Below are 26,769 nucleotides of genomic sequence, written 5' to 3' on the forward strand. Positions count from 1 at the left end.
CCTGAGAAAAGTTTTTCGCTTCTCTCTGCCAGACACGGGTTTTGGGGGTACTTGAGACGGATGCGGGGGGCAGGGTTTATTAGAGAGGAAGTGAAAGCATCGTGATGGCACGCCGATCCGGCTGGTACTTGAATACATCATATTCCCCATCTCTGCATCTGATCGGCAGAAATATCTAGGCCGCATAGCTGCATTCGAGAATAGGGAAGAAAGTTACAAGCGAAGGCGAAGACCAAGTCTTTAGGGGACAGCCACAAAGTCAAAACCTCCATCTGGGGTTTGGATGTCTACTCCATGATGCAAAATTTTGACTTGGGGAGGCAATGGCTGATTTTGATATTGAGGCGGAGAGATCTGATGCTTTTGTCCCGGACTGCATGAGCCATGAAGATGGGCCTTTTCTACCCCACAGTCTCTCAAAATCTGTTACCTTATGGGTGCGGATTGGGCTGTTTTCACAGCCCTCGAGTGGACTCACAGAGATTTAAGGTACGTACTGGAAACCCCCTGGCAAGCCTGCCCCATGCCACACCGCAGCCTCGCATTGCCATGCAAGACAGTCAGCACCCCCTGGACGACGAACATTTTTGCTCCGACCAGGCTGGAAGGGACTTTTCGGTACCCAGCGTTGATGATGAAGTCCCTGGGACAGGGGTCGCAGTTCCAGGGCAAGCCAATCGAAGTGGCAGTTTGGTATCAAAGCTCGCGGGTTGTGTCACGACATCCGACCTCACTCCACTTTCTTCGCTGCTGTCGAGACATCGGAGAGGGCCAGCAACCTACGGTACTCGGATGGGCCATGCCATGTTACCCGCTGTCGGAGTGAGGACTGGGATGCTTGGGACCTCGACTGCCCTCTCAAAGTCGGGGGAAAGGGGGGACACACGAGGCTGGAAACGAGCTCTCGTCCCGATCCCACGCCAACCCTCGATGCGGACAGGGTCTCTCTTTCCCATATCCGGTGCAGATCTAAGTCCACAGTCTGTGGACCACAGATCTCCCCAGCAGACCACTGAGCAGCCGCCGTGCTCCCTGCATGGCAAAAAATCTCTGGCAGCTTGCATGGCAAAGCAGTTGCAGCTAGTCGCGTGTTAATGCCACCGTCAGTAGCGTGGGCGTGTTTCTTTTCGTCTTGGGTATGGTCCATTCGAGGTCACTGCTCTTGGCGTGGCTCCTCTTGGGAGCTGCGTGGGTGGACGAAGCCATTGCTGGGCCGGTGCAAGTACTAAAGAGCATGAGATCCCCCCGATCCTTCTTCCGCCAGTCCTGTCTAGCTGTACATAGATTCATACTAGCTACTAGCGGATCCAGCTACTCTTCCGACCCGAAGAGAGATATTAACGCCTCTTCCCCATATCTTCAGTCCTCTTCCGATTACTTCCTCTTTACTTATACCCGTACCTTCTACTCCTCTTCCCTCCTCCTCAATTGCCTCTTTTTCGTCGCGGATTTGTTGCTTTCGTCCGGACGTACGACTTCTGGCCGACGTCATTCTCGAGGTTTTGTCCGACCTCGGCTCCACTTTAACAACATTCCTGAAGGAGTTCCAATTGAACAGGAAACACCTACAAAATGTCTGCCCCGCAGCCTACGGACGGTACATATTACCCAAGTTACGCTTGGGTCGGTGCACCGACTGTGTATAATGGAACTGGTGGAGATGGCGGCGATTCCGGTAAGTAATTGACCACCCCCTCCCCTTATACAAATTTGTATGGTTCTTTAAACTTCGGGGAAATGACCAAAACGCTAACAATTCAATTAATTAGCTGTCGTAAACTTGAATCAGTGGTTCTCTCCCGGAGACCAAGCATATATCATCGTCTCATCATGCATGGTCCTGTTGATGATTCCTGGACTGGGCTTCCTATACTCGGGGCTTGCGCGGCGAAAGTCTGCACTTTCCATGATCTGGGCGTGTATGGCTTCTTTCTCGGTGATCGTGTTCCAGTGGTACTTCTGGGGCTACTCGCTGGCGTTCAGCTCCTCTGCCACCAACGGATTCATTGGGGACTTGAAACATTTCGGTCTATTGAACACATTGGGGGTCCCCTCACCTGGATCACCGCTCATCCCTGAGCTCTTGTATTCTTTCTATCAGGTGAGTTGTGGAAGTGCTTCTCGTACTTCGCAGAACCTAATTTCATACAGCTACAATTCTGTGCCACCACGGCTGCAATTGTCATGGGAGCTGTAGCTGAGCGTGGTCGATTGATCCCAGCCTTGGTCTTCATATTTTGCTGGGCCACACTCGTATACTGTCCCATCGCATGCTGGGCATGGAACATCAATGGCTGGGGCTTCAAATATGGCGTTCTCGACTACGCTGGTGGTGGACCTGTCGAAATCGGATCAGGTCTCTCAGCACTCGCATACTCGATGGTGCTCGGAAAGCGTCAAGAAAAGATGATGCTCAACTTCAGGCCGCACAATGTGTCCCTCATCACTCTGGGCACGATTCTTCTGTGGTTTGGGTGGCTTGGATTCAATGGCGGTTCAGCGTTCGGTGCTAACCTCCGCGCTGTCATGGCGTGCTGGAACTCCTGCTTGGCTGCCATGTTCGGATCTATGACTTGGTGCATTCTTGATTACCGCCTTGCGAGGAAGTGGTCCATGGTTGGGTGGTGCTCCGGATGTATCTCTGGCCTCGTAGCAGCTACTCCCGCCAGCGGTTTCATTACTCCCTGGGCCTCTGTCATTCTCGGCATTGTCACTGGTATAGTTGCCAACTTTTCGACAAAGAGTGAGTCTCTCCTTCGCCCAAGTTTATTCTCGGAACTAATACTTTATAGTCAAGTTCTGGATCCGCATCGACGACAGCATGGACGTGTTCGCTGAGCACGGTATCGCAGGAATGGTCGGGCTCCTCTTCAACGCCTTCTTCGCTGCAGACTACATCATCGGTCTCGACGGCGTCAACACAGGCATAATCAATGGCGGCTGGCTGAACCACAACTACAAGCAACTGTACATCCAAGTCGCATACATCGTTGCCGCTACAGCCTATGCATTCGTCATGTCCGCCGCCCTCGCACTCATCATCAACTTCATCCCAGGCTTGCACCTCCGAGCTTCCGAAGAAGCTGAATTGCTCGGCATGGATGATGATCAACTCGGCGAGTTTGCTTACGATTATGTTGAAGTTAGAAGAGATTACTTGGCTTGGACTCCTGCGAAGGACGAGCCGTCGAGGACCGAGAGCTGCATCAACCCTCAAGATCGCCACGGCATTTCTCAGCACAGCGAGATGATCAATGGGCATAGCCCTGTTGGGGAGAATGGGCATGCAAATGGAAACAGTCATACTGGAATCCAGGGTGATCGACACGGGATTGCTGCTGAGGATGAAATTAAGGAGAAGAACGGCTTGCCGGGTGCTAATGGTACTGCTAAGTGAAAAAGCAATGGGTGAATATTGAAGCGAGATGAGTGTGATGATGGTTTTCTTGTTAGGAGTTGGTGGGAGCGATATCCGGTTTGGAAAAACCTTGACATTCGTCTTGGATCGTGTTATATTATACCGTCATTGTACTCTCGAGATACACATCTATATCTATGATACATTTATTTCACAATCATAATGATAATCCTTCCTCTTACATTCTTTACTTTCTTCTGTGACTTGGGAACCTAATGTTCCGTCTAAAACCAGTCCCCATTGTCGGCTCCCCTTTCCACGGCTCTCGCCAAGGAACTTGAACTCACTTCAGAGGTACCTCGGGTCACGACCCATCACACTACGACCACCTCTTACACAATGATCCAATCTTTGGCTCCGTCCCATCACCTCGCTTATTCACCGCAAAATCAGCACATCCTTATCTCCTGCCAAGGCCGTCATCACAACACCTCTTGCACCTCTTGCACCTCCCGCACGCCTCATGCTATGCAACGACGTCAAAATAACCACCACCCCATCATGACGCAACACCTCTGCACCCCGCCGCCTCTCCCGCCCCCAGCACGCCTGCATCACTTCATTCCCCGTCTGTGGAAAACCCAGGGCCGGGAGAACGAAAGTTGCGTTGTGGCGTTTCCTTATCTCTGCCTCCCCACTCACCCCCTTCGCTAAGGAAAATAAGCGAGGAACAGAACGGGGGGTGACAGATAAGGCTGGGGACACAGATCACCTCTTCATAAGAGAGGAGAGGAGAGAAGACTCCGATGCCAAGAATGCCATCATAGGGATTGGCATTTGCATGATGGGACGTGAGGTCAGAGTAAAGGGGGTGGACACATCGGAGCGAACTCCTGTAAGGTGATCATATGTCGCTGTGCTGTTGCCATAGACGCTTTTACACCTAAAAGTTTAGTAGACAGGGTGGACATGTGCTTTCACTATAGCAACACCCATCTCCGACATATAGCTGCACGTACAGGAGTTCGCTCCGATGTGTCCACCCCCTTTACATGTACGTCGAGATCCGAAGGCATGGATGGGAGGGAGGTGAGCTCCGGGCCAAGGTTTGGCGTTGGTAGCGAGGTACCCTTGATCAGCGGTCCTGAAGGGAAGGGGTGGGTTTCGTCGTTGTACAGTGAAGGCTGTCGGAGATGGGGTTAGATGAGGGTAGGAAGATGAATTGAAATGTTTTTGACGTTTTGGGGTATGCTAGAGAACGGGTGTAAAAAAAATTTTTGGGGGGGTTGTGAGGAAGTTTGATTGAGAGAAGTGAGAGAGTGCCGAGAAATGGGTAAGTGCCCACGTGATAGCTTGCTGATGGGCGGAATTTCTCTGTGGTGCTATTTAACGTCTCCTCTTTTGAGTTGACAGGTATTATCAAAGTTCCATTTTATTGTGTTTGATACAAGCGTTTTGATAGGGAGCCTTGTGAGAGGTTCAGGAAGTTTTGAAGCTCAACCCTTCAGTGTACCGTGACTTATAGAAACATAGAAGATTCAAATTGCGTTGCTTAAAGTCATAATTGTCTATAAAAGAACAAAGGTGGAGCTACTGAAAGACTTGAGAGTACCAGCACTTGAAAGACATTTGAAAGGCGTCTATTGTTTTCGTACCCCGCCAAAGTGAATAAAGAAATAATGAAGAAATGGGTCTATGTCACTTTGAAATTTCGCTAATGTTCTGGACACTATATTGGCTTTTGAATGTTTCAAGCTCATGAGGACAATCAATCAAAACACAGCTCCAGTTCCATCAGTACATTCAAGAGGTGAGGTATCCTTATCGATAACCTCCAGTCAGCCTCGCGGATTAGCCTTGCGGCGCTAGCCAGCGAACATCACCCCAGTCGCACATGCATCTTGCCTTTCCCCATCAACAACCTAACATCCCCATTCTAGTCTTCTCTCCAAATTCCCATTGGTAGTACATTGTGCGCCGAACCGTCAATGTCGAGTCCCGCCACGTCAGAAACAAGATGGAGAACGCCCGGGCTAAGTTGACCGTGGGGAATCGGATCTTCGACGAGATTGGCGTGGGCAACTTCGTGGTACAGCGAAGGCTAGATCGGGTACGTGCGTTCTCTATTTGAATGTTGTAGTGGAATGTGCTTAGTTCAGGTATAACATTGATAGTTGTACTGTACTATCCTACGAGATTGTACCAGGCCATTGTGGGACATTTGCTTTACCTCAGGTGTCTGACAGTCAGTAGTTTCCATCCGCAGAGCCTCAGAATCCTCCTCCTCGTTTAGCGCGCTGGCGATCGAACCTTTCGGCCCTATCACAGCAATACAATGTACGGGATCCATCATGAACAAACCTTTACCCACAGCTAACCACGTCTGGGCAGCTTTACTTCGCAGCCTCCACAGACAAGATACACATCACCGTTCCTCGAGACCTCAGACAAACCCTTCCCGGAAGGCCCGATCTTACACTAGACCTCCCCCGAACACCGGCAGGAATCAAGCTCGGTGGCTACATCGACGAGGCAATACCACATTGTATCAATCATATCAAAGTTGGGAATCTTGGTTCACTCGAAGTTCTCTTGATTGCGTGCGATGATGGAGACGTGTTGGCTTATTATACACATCTCTTCCCAGAAGAAATCTGTCGCCAAAGCCCACAGGTTCAAGCATCGATCAGTAGTGTTGAGCCGTTCTTCCATGAGAATGTTGGGAGCAGTGCATGGGGCCTTGCGTTACGTAGGTTTCTCCATCTTTCTCCGTGTTCAAATGTTCCACGAAGGTTTGTACATTCAGAAGTGTTTTCTTCTAAGAATGTCCCAGTGGTTGTGGTACAATCACAAGTGTCCCTCTCCTAATGTTCTGCCCATTGCTGTACATTTAAACTTTTGATGACACGATACTGACTCTGGGCAGACGAACAATCACGCCTGATAGCAGTCAGCTGTAACCTTCGAGCAGTCACGATTTTTGCTCATGGATACACTGTTTTTCCAGATGCTGGAGATGAGGAGTCATCGATGTTCCATGAGGGTAGGATCCGCTGCATAGAAGTGCAGGCTTGTATTAGTTCGGGAGACAAGAAGTTCACGCAACTCGTCGGTGGTGATATCGCTGGGCATCGTCATTACAACTATGTAGGCGCTACCTTTTCTGAGACACTATCTCAATATCCCGGGCCTTTGGGAACAAATATTATTGAGTCAACATCTCAATGTTCCGATTCTGCCTGGAACAATCTTTAATGAGTGGCTGCTGACTCTGATATAGCAAATGACGTTAGCATTAGGCGAGCAAGGCCACAACATCCCTTCCGTGGACTTCGCCAGCGGCCCAGGTGGAAATGCCAGTCACGTTCTTGCATCGGATATTAATGGAAATTTGTGGATTTTCGACCTGGCAACTGGAGAAAAGCAATGCAAGCCTCGAGTGCACACTTCTCTGGACAGGGAAAACGTGATGTGAGTTTTCATATTCCAGTCTCCCCAAGGACATCGACTAACTTATGAATAGGGGCTGGGGAGTCCTATGCCTACCACTACAATATTTCAAAGTAGCCAAAATGTAAGATCTTATTTCAACTTTTGTTGTTCTAGCTGGGACCTGTACATTGTGGAATCTCAGTCCTTGATTGTTCCCACTGAATGGGTACATGCTGAGACTGACTTTTGTAGTCCTCAGGAAGCACTTGGCCTGCCTTATCTTCACAGTTGCTTCAAAACAACACCACTCAGGGATCCACAATGCTTCAACATCACATGCACTCTACAAGATGTAAGAGAGCATTCTCAATGGCATCCGATCTTCGGCTATGGAATTGCTGGCGCATCCACAACCCCCGAGGACGACCGCCATCTCCGCCATCTCGACATGCCATGGCTAAAACTCGACGATCCAGAAAAGTATATAGAACCCGATGTGCTTCCGGAAGTGGTATCGGACTTGGCAACGAAAGTCAGACATGCGCCCGCCAATATAGTCAGTGTACCCGCCGAGATTAGTACATTGCAATTCCTTCTAAGCCTCCCACCTGCGAAACGACCATATTCGTGGCAGGAGATCAAGCAACAAGAAGCGGGGTCCTATGGGGATATCCCTTCTGATAACAGCAGTCTTGGGAACGCCTCCACGCAAGCACAGGCAGACTCGGACGAAATCGAGATCCAGTTGCCAGCGGGGCATGCAATTCTTCGTACCTACAACCAAGATATCGAACTCCTTACGCCGGATTATCCCAACACACTTCGTACATTCTTCCGGGGGATCGTCCGGCAACAACTGGGAAATTTGCGAGACCAGGTAAGCTTCAATGACTCAATTGCTCCCGGAACAATCTTGATTCAACTGCTTCTAACTCCCTCGCCACCACAGCTCCGGCACTTTGACCGCCTGAACATGCTTGCTGTCATACCTGAACTGTCTCTCGTCGTTGCAGCATCCCAAATCGGTCGAGCGGCTCTCATCACATTAACGAGATTGGGAGATGAATTCCCCAGTGCCGGGCCGGTAGTTATGTTCCGTCTGGACTTGATCCTGCCGTTGAAGATGCATGAGGATAAACACAGACCACATGTTCCGCTTGCGGGAATGGCAGTTGCGCCATTGCAGGGGAGTGAGAGAGTGAGGAAGGAAGGGTGGGTAGACAAACGGTGGAGGTTGATTCTGCATTACGTTGATCAGACGATATTGAGCTATGAGCTCTTTAGGAATGAAGGAGAGGAGTTGATTGTTCTCTAGGACTTGGGAACATTGATTAAGCATAGCGAGGGCGTTGGATACCAGATTGTTTTTCGAGCAACAAGCATCATGACTCAGGATGAGTTCAGCACATCATAATGTACGAGAAACAACGAGCACAATCCACCCCAACTTACCTTGCTGAATGCCTGATCCACCGAAAGATGAGAGTGGACTTCGCCTAAATGTACGAACGAACCAACCTGGAACATTCGGAACCCCAGAACGTTCTAAGGACTGGGTAGAGATTTATATCACAAGTAATGAGAAGCTTGAGAGAATTATGTTTGAGGGTATAGCATTCATTCATCTCCGTCATCCAATAACTACCTTCCTCCCAAGTGTGTCCCAGAGACGAAACCGACAACAGCCACCCAGCAAGCACAACCCTGTGCTTGAACTCTTCCCATACTCATCGACATACACATATCTCTCGTGAGAGATACCCGAAAATAGAGAGCACGACGCCGTCATGCCCATGTAGTCTACCATACAACGCAAGCTCGCTTGCTCCGTGCAAGACACGAGGATGATAACAGCAAGAAAAGATGATATCTAATGATCCAGTGGGAGAGGGAGAGAAAAAAAATATACACATTCCCCCCCCGGAATGCTCAGTTTTGACCAAGAACGATTTGCAATGTGCTTAACCCCAGGATATGCAACGAGAAAATAGACATTGGATGGAACACCTAAATGCAGACATGCTAATAGGGACAGATAAAAAGCGGAGTGTACAGATGAGGACTTCATATCCTGGTGTTGCCACCGAGGTTGAGCCAACTCATGTCGGAGGATTGTTGAGCAGGTTGCCGTTGAGGCGGCGGTAGTGGTGGGAAGTTTGGTGCGGTACTTTGATGAAGCTTTGTAGCATAGACATTTTCAGGGTAGTTGCTTGGAGCAGGTCTTGATCCCCATGCAGACTTGTCGAAAGGGGTCCAAGTATTTTGCTCATGGACGCTGGCTGGAACTCCACTCGAGAAGGCGTCGTTTCGGTCATCGTTGTATGATGACACTGTGCTAACTGACCCAGGTCGCTCAATCGTACCACTCATCTCCCGAGTCAATGGTCTCGAATGATATGCAATGGTGGGACTACCGGACATGACTCTGTTCAACTCTGGTGGTCGGTCAGCAAGCTTCAGCGGCATTGGTACAGCTGATCCTTGAGTGATCTGGCTCGGTAGCCTTTGGTCAGAGTAATGCGAGTCCGAACTTCGATCTGAGCCTTCGTATGTTGTCCGTTTTGAGCCAAACCCGAGGATATTCATCGCACTTCCACCCGACCAATACCTGTTCCATCCAGACGACCTTCTCGTGCTTCCTCTTCTCCCGCCTTTTGTGCTCCCTCGTGGCCTCGGTGTTGGGGCCGGCTCCTCAGCCGCTGCCGCGAAGGATACGCCTTTGTCCTGTCGAGCCGGTCCTGCACGCATGGTCATCGGCTGCTCCTGTGGTATCGGCTTGCTGATGGCTGTCTTGTATTTCTTATTAAATTGACTGCTCGAGTCACTTCCCAAACTTCCATTGGCCTTATCACCTCCTCTCTTATGCCCGTACCGACCCATTAATATCGCCATCGACGAATACGACCCCTGTGAGGATTGAGGTTCGTGACCGAGGTACTGTCTTGCCGAGCTCATTTGCGGATAGCCCACATCTGCAAAATCCATATCGTCCTTCTCGTCGGGAACTCCACTCGACCGCCTTTGGTGGCCAGCATCATTATATTGCCTCCGCCTCTTTCTCCATCGGAGCAAAGCTAATATAGCTACCAGGATAATGGCAACTAACACTATCGATCCAAGAACGACACCAAGAATCTTGACCGGAAATGGGGATTCACCTGCTTTGGCGGCTCCAGTTGACGATGGGGATTGACTCGCAGTTGAAGCGGTTGTCGAGGGGGTACCAATGACTTGCACAGTTGCAGCCCTTGAGCCAAGTACTGCCGTGGCGTTCACCCAACAATTATCTCTCGCTTTGAACATACACAGCACATCCTCTTCGTTCCCACCAGATATGATAACAAGTCCACTCTGATCCGCACATATCGTGTACGAAGTCCTTGTGCTCGAAGGGGCGAATGTGTCGTTATAAACCGGCCAGTCAGCCACAGTCAAGTTACCTCTCTCCACCAGCTGCGCTGATCTCTCGTCCAACTCAGTGTCCACTTGTCTGGCCTCCACAATCGGCTGTGCGTTCTGAACCGGATTCCCATCACTGTCTATCAAGATCGTCCTGTTCACGCCATTTGGTGATGTCGACATGTCGAAAGTGTAAAGATTTTTGCTGTCATCGTCTCCATTGATAACGATGGCTTTGATTGATGATGTATTGTACAGGGGCGCTGCCAATGTCGCGTTCGAATCGACCCATGACAAGGAAGGGCTGAATATCATGGCTTTTGTATTAGTTTCACTTCCTCCAATGAAGATTGCTTTGCTCTCGGTCCATTGCATTAATAAGGGGTTTATCGCAGGAGGGGCAATGGCTTCATAGGCCAAGACTGCGTATGGTTCTGATGCCTGTATCGTAAAGGTCTGTGATGATGGATGCTGCGAGCCATCTTGTGACCCAGCATAGACGAGAATCGAATCCGATTTGTTCAAGTAGACTGCATTGTGCCAGAGTCGATTTTGCGTAACAGCCACCGTTGGACGTATCGTCTCCCATGTTCCATCGGCAAATGTAAAGCGTTGCAATCCTGGGTAGTCGGTGGAATTCGAAGTCCCTCCAACAATATACAATGCCGCAGCATCTGTATTATTCTTCGGTGTAGATTTCACACAAACTCCTCCTGTCACAGCAACGCCCATCGGTAACTCTGACCATGCCGCCCCCATTTTAAGTGGTAGTGATTGAAAAGCTTCCGATGTATATGTGTAGAGGGTGTTGTTGAACAGAGTAGAACAAGCATCCACTAAGGGATATTGGGGGGTCGGAAGAGTCATGATGAAGACAGTCTTCGTGTCCGTTCGAAGACTTCGTTCAATCACGACGTCGGGACGATGCCGGGTTGTCGTCCGCTTCGAAGAAGTAACTATGGCGACATAGTAGGCAGATTCGACCTGATAAAAATAGTATCTCCTTCAAGGAGAAGAAACTTGCTATCAAAGCGATCGAATGCGAGATGGTCGTCGGGAGAGTTCAACTCAAATGGGTTGTCACCCACACCCCAATGTCCCTAGATAATGGCGAGCCTTCGAAGATGAGAATCTAGATGTGATCCCACAAGCGAACCTTCAAAGGCAGAAGTTGCTAGGTTCGAACTGATTGTTTGGTTTAGGAAGGCTTGAAACGAACCAGACCTGAAGACGGTAGGCTGGATAGGTTTGTCCGGAGTCTGTTGAAACTGCTCAGGGAAGGAACAATTCGAACACTTGACAGCGAATGCTTGCAATAATGGAGGTGTCGGGACGGCGATGCAACGAAACACGTTGGAAAGGAGTCGGAGCGAACTTCAAATTGAATGTGGTACAGCGTACAATTGGGATCCACAGAGAGGAGGGCCACGAATACTGGGCGAGGGCCTGCCCTGTAAGTTGATCTACAGAACAAAAGGGCAGTCTGTTTCCAGCGATGCTCAATGCGAAGAGGTTGTGCGGGGACCTGGCGTCGGGGAGCAGCCAAATCGGTCAGTGAAGTGTCGCAGATAAAACTGCACTACGTAGATTGTGGTCGAAACGGATCTGAGCAATGAGCAATAATGGCTGATTGAGAGAGGAGAGGAGGAAGAGCACATGGGCGGATGGGAATAGATTGGATTCTGGAAGTTCTCCGCAGAGAGCGACGAGAGCAGAGATCGACTTGGTTGGCCCTGGAGCAATTTCATTTCATCCGCTGGAGAGTGCTCGAAGCCCTTTTTTGGGTTGGGGGAGCTGAGTCTGAGTTTACACAGGTAGGGGTGTCGTCGAGGATCGCTAGCGTGGGCAGGGATACTCCCGTGCCCCGGGTTCGACTGGTTGGTTGGTTGGTTGGTTTTGCGGTGGAGGGTCCGACTGGCAGTGGGACTGTGGAAGAGCTGCGTCTGCAGTGCTGCACCACCGTTGCGTGTTTCTTTCCAGATTTCCACGGGAGGGGAAGGGGGAGAGGAAGGGGGAGAGGAAGGAGGGAATGTGATGTGATGTGATTGATGGTGGGTTGATGAGGAGACGGTGCAAAGAATGTCCAAGACGTCAATCAACTGGCTCAGTCCCAACAGACTGTGAAGCCCGAGGAACGGACGAGATGCAGAGCAATTTAATTCCAGCTGGCGCTGTGATTCGCGCTGTGTGCCTGGTCTGGACTGCTCGGGTCTGGTCTGGTCTGTGTGTCTGTCTGCTCGGGTCTGCTCTTCTCTTGCTCCATGCTCTCTGCACCTCTCTCTGCAGTGTCTGCTCCTCTCCCTCTCCCTTTCCATGTCACCTCTTCCCTCAAGCAGAAAATAGAGCTGCGGCGGGTTGCTCCCCTGGCTAGCGGGCTGCGGTACCTGGGCCCAGCCCCGATCGAGTTAGAGGCCACGGCTTGAAACACTGGTTAATGGCCAATGCCTGCACGCACATTGGTCCCGTTCAGGGGTACATCCACACACGGAGCATGGAAGTCACTTCACTCCGAACCAAACGAACAGCTCGGGGATGGAGACCCTCTGGCATCTCAGAATAGAACAGACAAAATCGATATATCAACGGCTTCATATTCATACATGGACATAACGTGCGCTGTTGGAAATGTCCTTGGCATTCCCACGAGGCCCCAAGCATCGAGCAGCAGTTTCTGCTACAGTATTCCATCAGAGAGGCACAGGCGGCTTGTCCCTGCACCGAATCACCCCACTCCCGTGCCCGTTGCACCATTTTCAGCGACTGGGGGGGGGGGGCTGATTGGCCCACTCTCCGGCGGTCACAGCGAGAAAAGGCACAGCCAACCACATCCCTCCAGCACCGACGGCTCGTCCCCCCCCCCACGATTCCAAAGAGTATGGCAAGGCTGTCGCACAAGCCGCGCCTCCTCACAGTCAAACGTCGCTGCGTCGCAGAACGTCCGTGGCTGAGCGCAGTGCGTGTGGTGATAGAAGCGTGATGCTTCAGAAGCATCTGCTATATATCTTGCAACATGCCAAGACGGTTCTTCCAAAGCCCCGTGTGGTGTGCAACAAAGATCACTTCTCCGTGCTGCACTGGAAACATTCGGACTCTGCCGACGCGTGCTCATATCCAGCCTCGAGCATCGGCTGTTCTGCCTAACACTCTTGACTTGCATCTTGAACAACCGGTTGGTTGGCGAGCAGCCACACCCTCTCGACGATGACGGCCAGCCAATCGCCTACCAGAAGCTGGACGACTCATTTTTTCGGTGGCTCCTGGTTGCCACCAGCTGGGGAGAAACCCTTTTGCATGGACACACCGAGACTCCAAGGAAAGCACTTCGACACTGCAGGAACCCGGGGGGGAAGGAAGGTGATCATGAAGGCGAGCGACTTCTGACCAGTGAAATTCTCTCCCTGACATTTGCCCCTCCATGCCGCCACGGACATGATCGAGGCGCTCTCGAAGATACTCGCACTGCAGCATGCTTCCGTACCATCGTATCGCTGAAGATTTTCGCGATGCCCCTCCAGAGCAACCAAAACCCACATAAGCGCTCAATTTCCCGCTCATTTCGTGAAAATGATGCGAATTGCCACTCGTTCAGTTCATGTGCTGACATTTTGACGATCGTGAAGCGCGCGCTCAGCCAGAATGAGGTTGCGGCCGACTCGACTCTCTGATTCGCTAGAGCCCAACGACGAGGGATCGCCGACTTTATTGAAAGGCTGAAGCAAGATACATCAAACGAATGAAGAAATGATCTGAGCCGTTGAAGAGGCTTGGCTCATCGCCGTCCAGCGGTTTCTACGAAGTATTCTCGTTAAAGATCTTTCAAGGCTTACTTAAAGATGCAAGCAATCAGATTCCTTTGAAAATGAAATACCTTATCGAAATGTAAAATAGTCACGTGCTAAGGTCAGACCTTCACATCGGTGCTCGAGACCACCAAGCAAGGCCCAGCGTGCTTGAAGTACCAAAGCGGTCTTTCAATAACGATCTGTGCTTCTGCAAGCCTGACAAGCCACTGTGGCATCATGGGATCAACGTGCACGTTATCTTAGTTGAAAGCCTATCGATGATTACCAGATCTTAGACATCTTTGGCCGAATATCTCAAACTGCTGGGGGGGAGGTGATCGTAGGGCGGAGTCACCGCCTTACAGATCCTTCTTTGGAAATTTTAGGATGCTAAAGCTTAGGCGCTGGGGCTCAAGCTTTTCATTCTCCTGCCGCTCTTGGCTACACCGTCAAGGTCTCAAGGCACCGGCATGGTACCCCCAAGTTCCTTCCTGTAGTCCAATCAGCTTGCAACTGTTTTTTGAAGTTTTTGCTTTCAATTTCTTCTGTACAGCGAGATAGGGTTCCGGATCTTGAGCCTCTCCTGCTCCCAACGTTTTTTCGTTGGAGCCGCGGATACCGGGCGCAAGGAGTGCGGGGAAGTCCATGCACTTCCCTTTTCTCTGGGGCTTCCTGTCGGAGAGAGTTCATTCTGGAATTGTCTTTCTATCTCCAGGCAGAATGCGGTGCTTGTGGCTAGAGGATTCGTGTTGATCGCACGCCTTATCCCGCGGGACGCTACGAGCTTAGCTGCTAGGCAGAGCGGTACGGTGTCATGTCTCATAGTCTAGCCCAGCTTGTAGCCGCTGACTGCCTCCCCCCTGCTCTTAAGTCTTTCTTTACTGAATCTTAACGATGATCCTTCAAATTAGGCGGTGTTCGGAAAGCAGGTTCAACTGCCTGTATCTCAAGTGAGCCGAAGGTGAGCGTGGGGGTGTTTTGAACCATTTAGAGTTGTGTAGATACTGTAGTATTCTGTACCTAATCAGCATTGTTGATTTTTTTACATCGTCCATCTTCTTCTTGATCGCGACGAATCTGATGTTTGGCATCTTTTAGACAGACAAATTCCTTCGTCGCGTTTCCTTCAATTGCTCGGCTGTGAATGATGTGATAGATATTAGCTTCAATACTCCTATACTCATAGTAATTAGGATGCTTGCCCTCGAGGCGCTCTTCAGAATCGTCCTGCTGCTCTTCTCTAGCGTCTGCGAGCAACTTTATCAACTGCTCTCAACTCCAACCAGCTCTTGCAATCTTCGCTCACACGAGTTCCTTCACCATACTCCCTACCGAGACCCCCAACCAGTTTCCTCGGAAACCATGCATGAGGGTCTAACTGCACAATCTCAACCATCACTTTCTTGATACCGTCATCCCAATCCATAACAGAGTTCAACTCCTCAAGGTCCATTCTCAAGATATATATTTCCACTTCCGGGTAACGAAACTCGCGATCCCGCAACCATTCATTGTAATTGATAGCCAACTTCTTTCACTTCTGCATATCTTGAATTGCAGCTATTTACGAACCTCTGTAACTCCCAGCACTTTTTAGTCCATATCGTATCGACGTCTAAGTTGACGTGTAGCTCAGACCCTAGCAGCTGGCAACACCTGTTCCTTGACGAATCGGGGTCAGCATAGATCTTTCGGAGTAGAATGTTCCAGTCGCTGTAGGACATCCAACTTACCACTCCCTTAAGCCAGCACACCTCTTCTTCTCTCTTTCAAGCTAGGATAGGGAACGTCGCAGAACTTTGTTTTGATACTCAGTGCCTCTTCCCGTGCCGCTCGATGGATACGGAGCAGCGGACACTAATTGAGCACAGACAGCTGTGAAGAAGCATTCAGCATAAGTATTTGAGGATCTTGAGGAAGCCTGGCTGTTTCTTTCCAGGTCATGACTTGTATTTCCGAGGGAAGGTGGGCAAACTGTGGAAACTAAGCGCTCCTTCTGAATTTCTTCTGGCTCGTCTGTATCATTGTTCTTTTGTGTTCTAGAGCATCTTTCCTAGACTTGGCCTGAGGGATATACTGGTAGGCTGTTTCCAAGTACTTGAGTAGATCCTTGTGAATGTCTGCCAGGTTCTTGGCGGGTTGCTGAGAGGTGCTGCTGTCCCTATTTCTCTTGCTAGTAAGGCACATTTCGCCATCAGGTTGCTTGTCCAGAGATGCGTCAGTGAAGCAAGCACTTGGTGGTTGCAAGAATCAAGATGAAGCATAGGGAAGCACCGATGAGGGTGCTAAATGCGAGAATGAACGAAGTGCGGATGGTACCAAAGAGAATGAGCACCTTTCGTCCTAGTGCCTGTGAGTGTCTCGAATCCATGTTACGAGCGGTGCGGTGTTCGTTGATCTGGAAACGATGTCCTTGCTATCGTGGGACATTGTGCTGTGTTTTGATGTAAATGTGAAGGCGAAATTTTGCTTTTCAACGAAATGTACGTTGTATTCTTAAAAATCTCAACTCGGAAAGAGAGAAGTTGGTGAGTTTATTGGAAATTTTGGCATTCGAGTTTAGAACTGGGGTTTCTTTCCCAGAAAGGAAAGGGTCTCGCTTAGCCCCAATATGGTCTTTCAGGTTGTGCCGAGAGGCTTTCCTACTTTCTAGCAAAGTGAACGTCAATTGTAGTTCAACTTATGGTTCGTCCTCCCTGTTGGCCGATAATTTGGACCGAATCTAGTGCTCATGAGTCAGGTATTGAGGTACTTGCTCTTTTTTAGTTTCTTCACTGATCACCTAGTTTCGAAGCAACATTTCCTCACCCCGCTCTCTTGATACCGAAAAGGACACAGCAAAATGTCGTACGGCAAATCATCCAACGACGACGAGCTCGTGGGGAAAAGTAGCACTCCTCGACATACCCCAGTATTTATTCACGATCTCCCCGCTAGCCTCCAGCAAGTGTATGCTACGTCCCTATAATTATCGTCCGTCATTGGGAACTATGGCATGCAAGGAATCCTCGACCAACATAAGTCCATTGTCACGAATAACCGGGAGAGAATGAGGCTAAAGGAACCTCCCACCATATTTACCCGATTTACCAGCTTCCCGGCAGAAATCCGAGTCAAAATCTGGCAGCACGCTGCACAAATCTCTCAGCTGATTAATATAGAGGACGAACCTGGCAGATATTTCCCGGGAAATAATTCGAGGTGTCCACTCTTGCTTGTTAATTGGGAAGCAGAAATTGAGGGTTTGGAGCACAAGGAGGGCTTGAATGGTGGTTACTTAGTGGAGGAGAAGATGTTTGAGGATGATGCTCACCCAGCCATTTTCGCGAACCTCGAACCGGATATCATCTGGCTTAAGTAACACCCTATGATGAACACCCCTTTTTAGGGCGACTGGTCGCTTATCATGACTTTGAGACATGGGGAGAGTTTGGGGTATTGGGCCGTTGTGCTAGGGGACTCATGTTTCCCTTTCGGGCTTGGTGACCTCACTAAAGGCATCATGGCATCTTAGGATTCGTCTTTTCACTCATGGACCATATGTCTCTTTCGAGGTGGACTATAGCTACAGTAGAGGAATTCCCCGTGGCCAGCGAGATGCTTTTGATTTGCTAAGAAGTCTTTGTATTTCCCGAGTCGAGTCGTACCACTTTCACTCCCTCCAGTCATATACGAACATACCCTGCCCGGCGCGATATCAATCCTGCCGAATCTGCAAAACTGCGTGTCCAATTGGGGCCCTTAAAGTTGGAAGACGTGTTCTTGAGAGCCAATGATGTTAATACACGTTCTTACACGTTTGATCAGCTTCATTCGCCTGTTTCGCGATTACATATACTACGGATGGGCAGCTATTTCGAAGCGACGGCGACCATTAGGAAAGCGGCCCACAGCTCAGATCAAGCTTGATAATTATTGCTCTCAAACCGAACAGGATCCATTCAAATAAAGATGAACCCATTCGATCTACCGGAACCTAAAATTTCAGATTATTATACAGACCTTGGATTGACACAACAAGCAAGCTTTCGGGATATCAAACTAGCATTTATTAAATTGGCCAAAAAGCATCATCCTGATAAAAAGGCGCCGGGAAAGTCTATTGACGCTCAAGATTTCCGCAAGGCTAGTCTTCAAAAGTGAATCTTGAGGGGGGACTCTGAGCTCATTAATGGCTAAACAAGAGCCTAACTAACCTTCCGTCTTCGACTCAGATTCGGGAAGCGTTCGAATGTCTCTCCGATGAGGCAAAGCGTGCGGCATACGATGCACTTTATTTCGACCTCCAAGACCAGTGGACGAGTTTCCGGGAATGGCAAGAAACTCAGCGCAAGGATAAAGAGCAGAAACGAGCCGACGAGGAGCAGCGTGCTGCCAGAGAAAGAGCCGAACGAGAGAAGAAGGTAGCAGAAGCTGAGAAAGCAAGGAGAATGGAAGTGGATAAACGAGCCGCCAGAGAGAAAGCGGAGCGTGAGAGGATTAAGGCGGAGAGAGCGAGGCAGGCTGAAGAGCGTTCTCAGGAAGCTGCACGAAGAGCGCAAGAACAGCAAGAGCAGGCGGCGAAAGAGAGGCTACGCAAAGAGAAAGAAAGGGAAGCAGAAGAGAGGTTGGAAGCAGTGGCAAGGAAAATTAGGATCGAGCAGGAAAGAGCGGCGCAGGAACGACTAAAGATCATTTTGATCGAGGAGCGACAGGACGCAATTCGTCGCAACTGGGCAAAGATGCGAGAAGTGGCAGAGCGTCGAGAAAGCGAGCCTGCGCCTTTAGGGTCTTCTGAGTGCGCCCATCCACATTTCGGCTGGCCGAGGAAGAATGGCAGGGCAAGCTGCGTGTTCTGCGGGGAGGCCCGCCGAAAATGGTCATTTCACTGCCCAGAGTGCAATGTATCAGCTTGTCCGGGTTGTAAATATAAATATTGCGTATATTAATCTTCGTCTTACGTTGAGTTAGTGGGGGTGGTTGATCGAATTAAAAGGCAGGCAGTTTAGGATCAAGCCGGAGCGGTTCGGCGTGGTTGGCGAACTGACTCTATTTTCCGGTGATAAAGTATATCACATCGAGTCATTGTAAAACTTCGAGCAATTGCGAGGGATCCATCCTATTCTTCTTGAATACTCGCGCTGCATCTTGTATCTACACCTGAACCCAAACCTTTACACATGTCCCAAATTCTTCTTACGCTTGGCTTCCATATCATGTGGGAGCAAGATCACTGGTAGCGGGTATGATAGTTGCTGCTTCTCTGTTAATAACGTCCCTTGCGATCTCCGACTCGAGATCGAGAGAATTGTAAGTAAAATATTGACCTCTCTTACAACTGCAAATGAGGAGTGCTACCTCTACCTCGTAGAGCTCTGCAAGCTCGTGAGCTTTATTAATTAGGGTGGCCTTCCTTGTGCGTTACCTTTCGCTTCTTCGTTTGGGAGGAGGGTTGATAGCCGTGATTGATTGAGGTGTTAGTTTTAAGAGATTGAAAATAGGTTTAGTAACTTTCCTTTTAATCCTATTGACATTTTTTGTTCGTCTTCCCACTTCAATCTCTCCTGTTCCAGTCTCTCTTGTTCAAGCCTCTCTTGTTCAAGTCTTTCTTGGTCGAGTCTGAATTAGAACGCTGACGTGTGAATAGATGATGCCACGCCGTTGTGGTTTGGGGCTTTGTACCGAAAGAAGTACCGGAATAGAGGTTCCAAAAATTACTGTCATGGTGGTCAGAAAGAGCTGAAGGTTAATTTTTGCTAGACTAGCAGAGAATGCAAGGGGTAGGGTAGTCTTTTGAGAACAATGTCTAGCACCAAGGACCTTGGGAAAAGTTGGAACACACAATGCTGCGTCAGTTACACCACATTCTGATAGAGCGTTCGAAAATATTCAAACTTTCCAGTTCGGTGTACTAAAGCCCGCGAGACATTTAGATTAAGTGACCGAAGAGCAATCCAAGAAATAATGTGCACCAGATTCAAGAAGATTCGTCACAGGGGAATGGCTAGAGTCTATTTGAAATTGGCCTCAAATTGCCTGGAACAATGAGAATGTGCATCGTAGAGATCGCTAATAGTCACGAGAAGTTCGATGTCCTGGAAAAACTTGGCACATTCTGCAGCTCAATATTCCGCAACATCTTGGAACAATGAAAATGGGACTCGTAAAGATTTCCAAAGAGAGAAGTTCAATGGCCTAGGAGAACTTGGTACATTCAGCCTCTCTACAGCTGAGTAGAAGACTTTGGAATGGTGGTAGCTAGCAAGGGTCATCAGTCTGAAGTATACCGTGGCCTAGCCTCTTGGTGGATGAGCGAAGACACTTTTTGAATTTCCAACCTCCTCGGGTGAACAAATAGTTAAATTTTTTAGGATCGAGCACAATATGGATGGACACGAGACCAGAAAAATCTCTTCAAGACATAAACAATTAGACGCTGTGTTGTTGGCTGTTGTGATGTGCCCCTGATGAGACCTTTATTTGATAGACGAGCAATGCTGTGGGGTGTTGAAAACTTGAGCGAACCCTTGAAATTTGATATTGTGCAATTTCGTAACCTCTGCCGTCCAAGGGTCCTCTGAGGAAGGTGCTCTCGTGCCTCGCTTGTTTCGGCGCAAACACTCCAGGGGAGACGGGGATAAAGCGGGATGGAGAATGCTGGCCCAGTCTTGGAAAGCAAGGAGGGCGGAGTTATTGTCAAAGTCTCTGCATTTTAGCGAAGGGAACGATCGATTTCACAATGTCTCTGTTGCCTCCGAGATGGCCCAAGATGGCCAGAGCCAGGTTCGCATGCAAAGGGAAATTCATCGGTCCTGTGGGGAAAGAGACGATGTGTGGTTCAAAAACTGTCAAGCCAGGCGCGGCACAGGACTTCTTGGAGATTTAATGCAAAAAGTTGTCAGACGCCAACCCGAAGAGCTGAGACATAATAACGAGGAGAAAACAAATGTAGTGCTCATTCCTCGACGATCGTGACAGAAAGAAGCATTGAAATTTTAAACCCCTAGGTGGATACTTGGTTGCTGACTTTGACTGGTCCACCTTGTCGCCTGATATCGCAACACTGATTGAGCTTGCCGGCAACGAAAAAGGCAAGCCACACTTCCACTTTCGGTTTCTTCGACCGAAATACGGGTGTCGAGTGGGATCATCAAATTTGTATTGAAACCTCTGTTTTCGGGATCGCGGGTTGCTTTTCATGCGGCGTTTCTCGCGCCGAGGAGCCGTAAGAGGCTGTGGAAGATTCGAGCCGTCAGCCACAGAAAGGAAGGGTGGGGGGACATTGTCTCCCATTGGCAGACCCCACAGTTGGTGGTAGTTTTTGCACTCCCCCAAAGGTGGCGCTCCATCCCAGCCTTGCTGTGCCTTTTTGAGGAAGATGACTTCTAGAATTTCTGTAGAACCCCGAAGGCTTCCGTGGTGTGCTGCCTCGCTGCCCCGGACATGTCCAAAACCGTAGCGTAGTCTGGATTTTGAGAGCAATGCGGGACAGAGCCTGTGGAGAATCAGAATCAGAACAGTTCTGACTGGCTCGGCCTATGGAAGTGACGGAGCGGCCAAATAATAGCATTTCGAACTTGGCGATCTGGTCCAAAGAAGCACTCTGGATTGTTGGCCCCATTAGGGACCGCCAGCTTTTATACGTTTACCTTTCTTAGGCCAGTGATGGTGTACAGCGGGAGCTTGAAAAAATCCAGTTCAGAGTCAGAAGTTGTCCACTCGGACGGGCCGGGCCTTTGAGAGAAGATTCAAACCGAAGTGCAACTACGCCAGAGGCTTTGAAACGAGGCGAGGCAGCTTGCATTTCTGTCCCTTCGGTCAAGCAAATGGCATATGAAGTAGATAAAATGTATCCTCCTGCGCCTGAAAGTCAAGAGACTCTGAAAGAGTGAGAGTAGCTAGATAATAAGCAAAAGCCTTGCTCGAAGCCATGGACACTTCCACAGATAATATGATCCGTTAACTAATACACTAGCTTGGTGGAGTGCAGGCTGGTGGACATCCTGGAAAATCATGCATCCCTCTTGGGACCGCGCTGCAAGGCTGCTAAAGTCGAGGTGCAGCCCGATGTCCTCAGGGGATGTGGTGTAGCAGCTTTCGCCAACAGGCTGCAGCGCTGGGTCCCGACTGTGATGGTCCTACAGGCTGTTTCTCCATCGCCGGCAGGCGGATGTGTTGGCAGGCTTCGCTGCTACTGAGTATATCTCATCTAGATCCGTACCCGGCGGGCTGGTAGTGTGATCCGGATGTTTTACCAGTATCATCATTGCGGCGCGATGCTGTGGAGTCGTTGACGTGCGAAGGACATGGTTGGTGAAGAGTCTTCGCATGACCGATGCCCGGAGCAGCCTGCCACCCGCAGCTGGTCGGTGCAGCTGAGGGCGAGGCGCCCAATCAGCCGAACGGTCTTTCGCGGGCAGCATCTGGCCGATAGTGGAGGTGGAGGTGGAGGTGAGGTGGCTACGGTGGATGCACCAGATGTGAACATGGAGGTTTTTGCATCAAATGGAATCACCCCCGCGCGCCTCGCGATGTCTGAAGCACTTGGGACTCTCTGTGATGGTGGGTCGGGAAAGCTGCGCCGGTAATTGGACTTTTTGCAGTGGCAGTTGCAGTTGGAGTGGCAGTGGCTAGTGACTGTCTGCTTGAGCGTGATTAGAATATGAAGCTGCCTGTGGGGTTGGTTGGGTTGTCTTACTGAGCGTCGCATCTCGACCTCGACCTCAACCTCGACCTCGACCTCGACCTCGACATCGACATCGCACCCTTCTGCTTTGCTCTTCACGTCACTCGTGATTGAGTCGAGTCAAGTCGAGTCGAGTGCAGCCCAGGCCCAAGCTAGTCTCTGTCTTGCCTGGGAACAACACCAAGCCCTCCTGGTCCTGCTTGTCCTCCCCACCACGACCAGCCCCTCCTTGAGCCTTTCAATCTCGAGCAGACAAACGCACTTCAGGTCGCGTACCAACTCATCTTACGCTTCAGTGGAGATCTCACACCGCGCACACTATTCCCTCACTGCACTCGTATGGCGCAACCTTAGGTCCAGCCTGTCTGTCCACTCTTGCCTTCCGCTTCCGTTTTTCTCTCGAGCTCCACTCCGCGCGAGCGCCGCGCTCCAACGCAGGATTTCGACCTTTGAAAATCCCAACTTGCGACCATCGACGCCGCTGAAGAAAAGGCTTCTCCATTTGTGGCCAAGCTCGGAGGAGGAATCTATTCGCTCTTGCCTCAATACCGCACCTTCCCTTCCTGCGAACCTGCCTTTCTCTTGGAACAAGCATTGTCGCTTTAAAGGCTCAACCCTCGAAGCGGAATAAGTTTCCACAACCGTCCCTCCCGCTTCCTGGGCTTCCATCAGTTACCGAGCGCGAATCGGTCGAATATCTGTGTGCAAGCATTATTGAGCTACGCAAACTTTCAGCCGCATGGATTGACTGAGCCTTGGAGATTCTACAATCGCTCGCCGTCTACGGTATCGCGGGACAGGAGCACAAGTGTGCGAGATTTATATCTCCCCACTCTTCACCGTGCATCGAAACCTCCTCTCGAGAAACCCCGATAACGAATATGATGGATTCGTCTACTGTATGGAGCGGCCAAGACCCGACTTTATCAGTTCCTTCTCAAGATGACTTTCAACAATTCCTCGACATGAACCTCAGCGAGAGTCTGCATTTTGATTTTCAGGATTTCGATCATCAACAACCTCAGACAACACAATTGGTCCACCAGGAGGATGGAGAAGGCATGGATACTCGCATGGACAATGGTAGAGTACTGGCGGGGCAGGACACGACAATGCAAGAGCATATGCCTGCCATGACGACGGCCACGACCCATCCCACCATGCACGCGGCGGCTCTTGCTCATGCACACCCATCAAATGAAAATCTGGCAGATTTGGACGCGCAGATACAATATTTACAGCTTCAGAGGCAGCAACAGCAGCAGAGACAGATCCAGGAGCAACAACGCAATTTCTATACTCAAAACGGCATGATTCCTCCTACTCCGAATAGCATAGAGATGCATGGAAACAATGCTCAATTCTATCCGCAGTCAGATCCTCAACAGCAGGCTAGTTACGAGAGGTATCGAATGCAGGTAAAGGACCAGGAGGTTAGTGATCATCGAGATTGTCTGAATGATCATAACTGACCGCAGCAGATGGCCTTTACTCCACTTGTTTCGCCAGCAGTGACCCCTCTTGAGGCACAATTCAACATTCCAGAATATACAGTTCCAGGAGCTTATTTCAGTCCTTTGAATTCTCCAGCTTTACATGCACAAAACGAGCAAGGAACCGTTTATGATCAGCGTGCCTCAGGGAACAGAAATTCGCCAATTGATATGAACTTAGACTCCCACTCGGCACCAGCAAGCTCCAATATCCCCCCAAGGAAATCTAGCATAAAATCACTGCCCAAACCACGAAGCACCCGTGGGGTAAGGCAGTCTCCTATTGTAAAACCGAGGAAAGGAAAGAAGGATTCTAGCTCGATATCTGCCAAAGCTCTTGACAACATATTAGAGCCATCTCATTCCCAGATGACGAATTCACAAGCGACAAGCTCTTCACATTCTACAGCGAGCACCGAGGACTCGGAGAACAACTCGATATCCCCCGAACACCTGTCTGATATGGCACCACCTCCCGTGCCACCCCCTGGATCTGCGGGCAGGTCTCCCTATATTCAATCGCAAAAGGCCAGCGCAAGAGCCCAACAAGTCTTAGGGTCACCTGCAACACCAGCTTCACTAATGAGATTGGCCGGATCACCTCAAGTGAATCGGCAAATCGGCAATCAAGGAGGCATGGATATTGATGACCCAGAAGTGGATGGATTTTCGCTACCTGAAGCTGCCACCAGTCGGCCACAACTCTCTCGAATCGAGACACAATCAGATGGCCAAGTCACGCCAACTTTGAGCTCCACAGGGTCGAAAGCGCCAGGATTTCAACCTCTACCTTCTCCATCTTTCAATCGACCTAGGTCGACTCTGTCTGCAAGCCAAAGTCCTCAAATTGACGCTATGAACGGTTCCGCAGGGATGAATGGCCCGGGGCGTAAAAGTTCGGTCGAGGTCCGCAGCACGAAGAAGAGGTCTAGCAGCTCGGTGCTTGCATCTCCAGCACTTCTGCCCAGGATCTCGCCGAGCATAAAGCCTCTTCTCCCAGGTGGAAAGACGGCAGAAGATACGGCCTCACTGCTCTTGGCGTCTAAGTCGAATTACCAGAATATCCTCGAGGGAACCCACCTACCAGGTGTCTCTTATCCTACGGAATTGTCGACAAATCTGACCTCGAAGAGGACGTCTCACAAAATTGCGGAACAAGGTCGACGAAATCGCATCAACTCTGCCTTGCAAGAAATTGCAACATTGTTACCTCGAGGTCAGGCGAAGGATAGTGGTGGAGACAAGAGTGGAAGTGGTGATGCTGGCGATAATAATGACGCTCCAAACGGCAAAGGAGGTTCGCAGAGTGCAAACAGTAAAGCCAGCACCGTCGAACAGGCTATCGAGTATATAAAACAGTTGAAGAAGGATCTAGCAGAGGCGAACAGAAGAGCCGAGGAGGCTGAGAAGCTGTTGAAGGTGAAAGCCTAGGTTTTGTTGGGAGTTTTGTTGTGTCATCACGTTGGAGTTCTGGATCATTTTGATACCTGAGCATGTTCTATGATTTGAAGATGGGAGGGCGATTTAGATAATTCTGGCTGGCGTTCAGGGGCATTGTATCTGCGCTTTGCTGGTCTGGAGACATAGGGGGCGCAGTTGTGGTTTAACTGTTTCCAAGCGCTGGCAAACATAGAAGACGAGTAATGGGGTTATTCGAGTACTGTTATGCAGATTTGTCAATAGTCAATCGAACACATAAACCGATAAACATGATGACAAAGTCTTCTGAGCTTGCTCTCTAAAAGCGTTTTTGATTTGGTGGTGATTCTCAGAATGCCTGCCAATGCTCAAGATATCTTCTGCAAGAAAACAATCATGGCAGGCCCGCGCCTTGGAGTACCTGCTTTGCCCGGAGGTAGTGAGCTCTGACTCCTTGACCCCCATCACAACTCATCAAGGCCGCGTGACCCCACCAATGTTCTCAGCCCTTCTGCAAACAAGCGGGTTATGTTGAGCTGTGCCGCAGGTTGCTTTCAAGGGCTTCCGCGCGTTCCACCATCCACGTGTGCCGTCGAAGCCTCACCACATTTTCGTCTTTGGATTATCTCGAAATCCTCGCCGCCCAAAATCTCGAGCCACACGCGTAGCGTTGTTGAGACAACAGAAATGCCAGGACAAGCCTCTCCGACGAACCGATTACTGCGTGCCATTGAATGAAATGCCAAATCTGCAATCACCTATTCTTTTGGGTCCTCCACGCCTAGAATATCAACGTCAAGCTCGTCCATAACGCCCAAGACCACACTCAAGCTCTCCATGAACCCATTAACCGCAACTCTCAACATCCGATTCGTAGTAGCCTTGTATTCCGTCCTCAGGATCTTCTCTTGGGAAGAGCCCATAGGGCTCGAGTCCCCAGAGTCATGAGAAGATGGGGCCGAAATGGTTGAGAATGACCTGCTAACGAGAGGGGAAAGCTCCTTGTCTACTCGCAAGGCTTGCAGGGCAGCAGAAGCCAGGCGTGCGGTGGGGAGGGGCAGATCAATGGTCCTGGCAAGCCTTGTCAGTATTCCAAAATAGGGCGGGGGGAAATTTAAACGAACAGCGAGCAGGAGAACTCGGGATCGATCTGGGTTGCCATGATACTTGCTTGGCGCTTTCTTGCAAGAAGAAAGGGATGCATAATTGTTTAATTTCACG

General features: G+C 49.9%; 9 protein-coding genes across 9 annotated transcripts; 6 read left to right on the forward strand and 3 right to left on the reverse strand.

The window, feature by feature from the left end:
• Positions 1–285: 285 nt before the first annotated feature.
• Positions 286–1,334, forward strand: K444DRAFT_246772 (uncharacterized protein). Its single transcript, XM_024871316.1, has one exon. The coding sequence runs from the start codon at positions 385–387 to the stop codon at positions 1,093–1,095; it is 711 nt and encodes a 236-aa protein (XP_024728829.1). The 5' UTR covers positions 286–384; the 3' UTR covers positions 1,096–1,334.
• K444DRAFT_246773 (ammonium transporter-like protein) lies at positions 1,335–3,577 on the forward strand. The gene is made up of 4 exons (XM_024871317.1): positions 1,335–1,675; positions 1,770–2,101; positions 2,152–2,743; positions 2,793–3,577. Exons 1-4 carry the CDS (start codon positions 1,573–1,575, stop codon positions 3,395–3,397), a joined length of 1,632 nt encoding a protein of 543 aa, XP_024728830.1. The 5' UTR covers positions 1,335–1,572; the 3' UTR covers positions 3,398–3,577.
• A 1,712-nt stretch (positions 3,578–5,289) lies between these two features.
• Positions 5,290–8,261, forward strand: K444DRAFT_621054 (uncharacterized protein). The gene is made up of 8 exons (XM_024881824.1): positions 5,290–5,468; positions 5,612–5,695; positions 5,750–6,107; positions 6,285–6,505; positions 6,639–6,829; positions 6,882–6,932; positions 7,043–7,667; positions 7,740–8,261. Exons 1-8 carry the CDS (start codon positions 5,376–5,378, stop codon positions 8,103–8,105), a joined length of 1,989 nt encoding a protein of 662 aa, XP_024728831.1. The 5' UTR covers positions 5,290–5,375; the 3' UTR covers positions 8,106–8,261.
• A 464-nt stretch (positions 8,262–8,725) lies between these two features.
• Positions 8,726–11,314, reverse strand: K444DRAFT_246922 (uncharacterized protein). Its single transcript, XM_024871318.1, has one exon. It carries the CDS (start codon positions 11,054–11,056, stop codon positions 8,855–8,857), a length of 2,202 nt encoding a protein of 733 aa, XP_024728832.1. The 5' UTR covers positions 11,057–11,314; the 3' UTR covers positions 8,726–8,854.
• Positions 11,315–12,506: 1,192 nt separating this feature from the next.
• On the reverse strand, positions 12,507–13,304 carry K444DRAFT_246932 (uncharacterized protein). The gene has a single exon (XM_024871319.1). The coding sequence runs from the start codon at positions 13,178–13,180 to the stop codon at positions 12,656–12,658; it is 525 nt and encodes a 174-aa protein (XP_024728833.1). The 5' UTR covers positions 13,181–13,304; the 3' UTR covers positions 12,507–12,655.
• A 3,533-nt stretch (positions 13,305–16,837) lies between these two features.
• On the forward strand, positions 16,838–17,395 carry K444DRAFT_708709 (uncharacterized protein). Its single transcript, XM_024888186.1, has one exon. The coding sequence runs from the start codon at positions 16,967–16,969 to the stop codon at positions 17,330–17,332; it is 366 nt and encodes a 121-aa protein (XP_024728834.1). The 5' UTR covers positions 16,838–16,966; the 3' UTR covers positions 17,333–17,395.
• A 527-nt stretch (positions 17,396–17,922) lies between these two features.
• K444DRAFT_708711 (DnaJ-domain-containing protein) lies at positions 17,923–18,899 on the forward strand (the record flags this gene model as incomplete). Its single annotated transcript, XM_024888187.1, has 2 exons — positions 17,923–18,110; positions 18,158–18,899. 2 exons carry the CDS (start codon positions 17,923–17,925, stop codon positions 18,897–18,899), a joined length of 930 nt encoding a protein of 309 aa, XP_024728835.1.
• Positions 18,900–23,517: 4,618 nt separating this feature from the next.
• K444DRAFT_637169 (uncharacterized protein) lies at positions 23,518–25,560 on the forward strand (the record flags this gene model as incomplete). The annotated part of the gene is made up of 2 exons (XM_024884091.1): positions 23,518–24,069; positions 24,118–25,560. 2 exons carry the CDS (start codon positions 23,518–23,520, stop codon positions 25,558–25,560), a joined length of 1,995 nt encoding a protein of 664 aa, XP_024728836.1.
• Positions 25,561–26,306: 746 nt separating this feature from the next.
• Positions 26,307–26,710, reverse strand: K444DRAFT_546049 (transcription factor Pcc1; the record flags this gene model as incomplete). The annotated part of the gene is made up of 2 exons (XM_024876191.1): positions 26,307–26,619; positions 26,673–26,710. 2 exons carry the CDS (start codon positions 26,708–26,710, stop codon positions 26,307–26,309), a joined length of 351 nt encoding a protein of 116 aa, XP_024728837.1.
• Between the last annotated feature and the right edge of the window lie 59 nt (positions 26,711–26,769).

The sequence above is a fragment of the Hyaloscypha bicolor genome (genome assembly GCF_002865645.1).
Source record: "Hyaloscypha bicolor E unplaced genomic scaffold K444scaffold_182, whole genome shotgun sequence".
Lineage (NCBI taxonomy): Eukaryota > Fungi > Ascomycota > Leotiomycetes > Helotiales > Hyaloscyphaceae > Hyaloscypha > Hyaloscypha bicolor.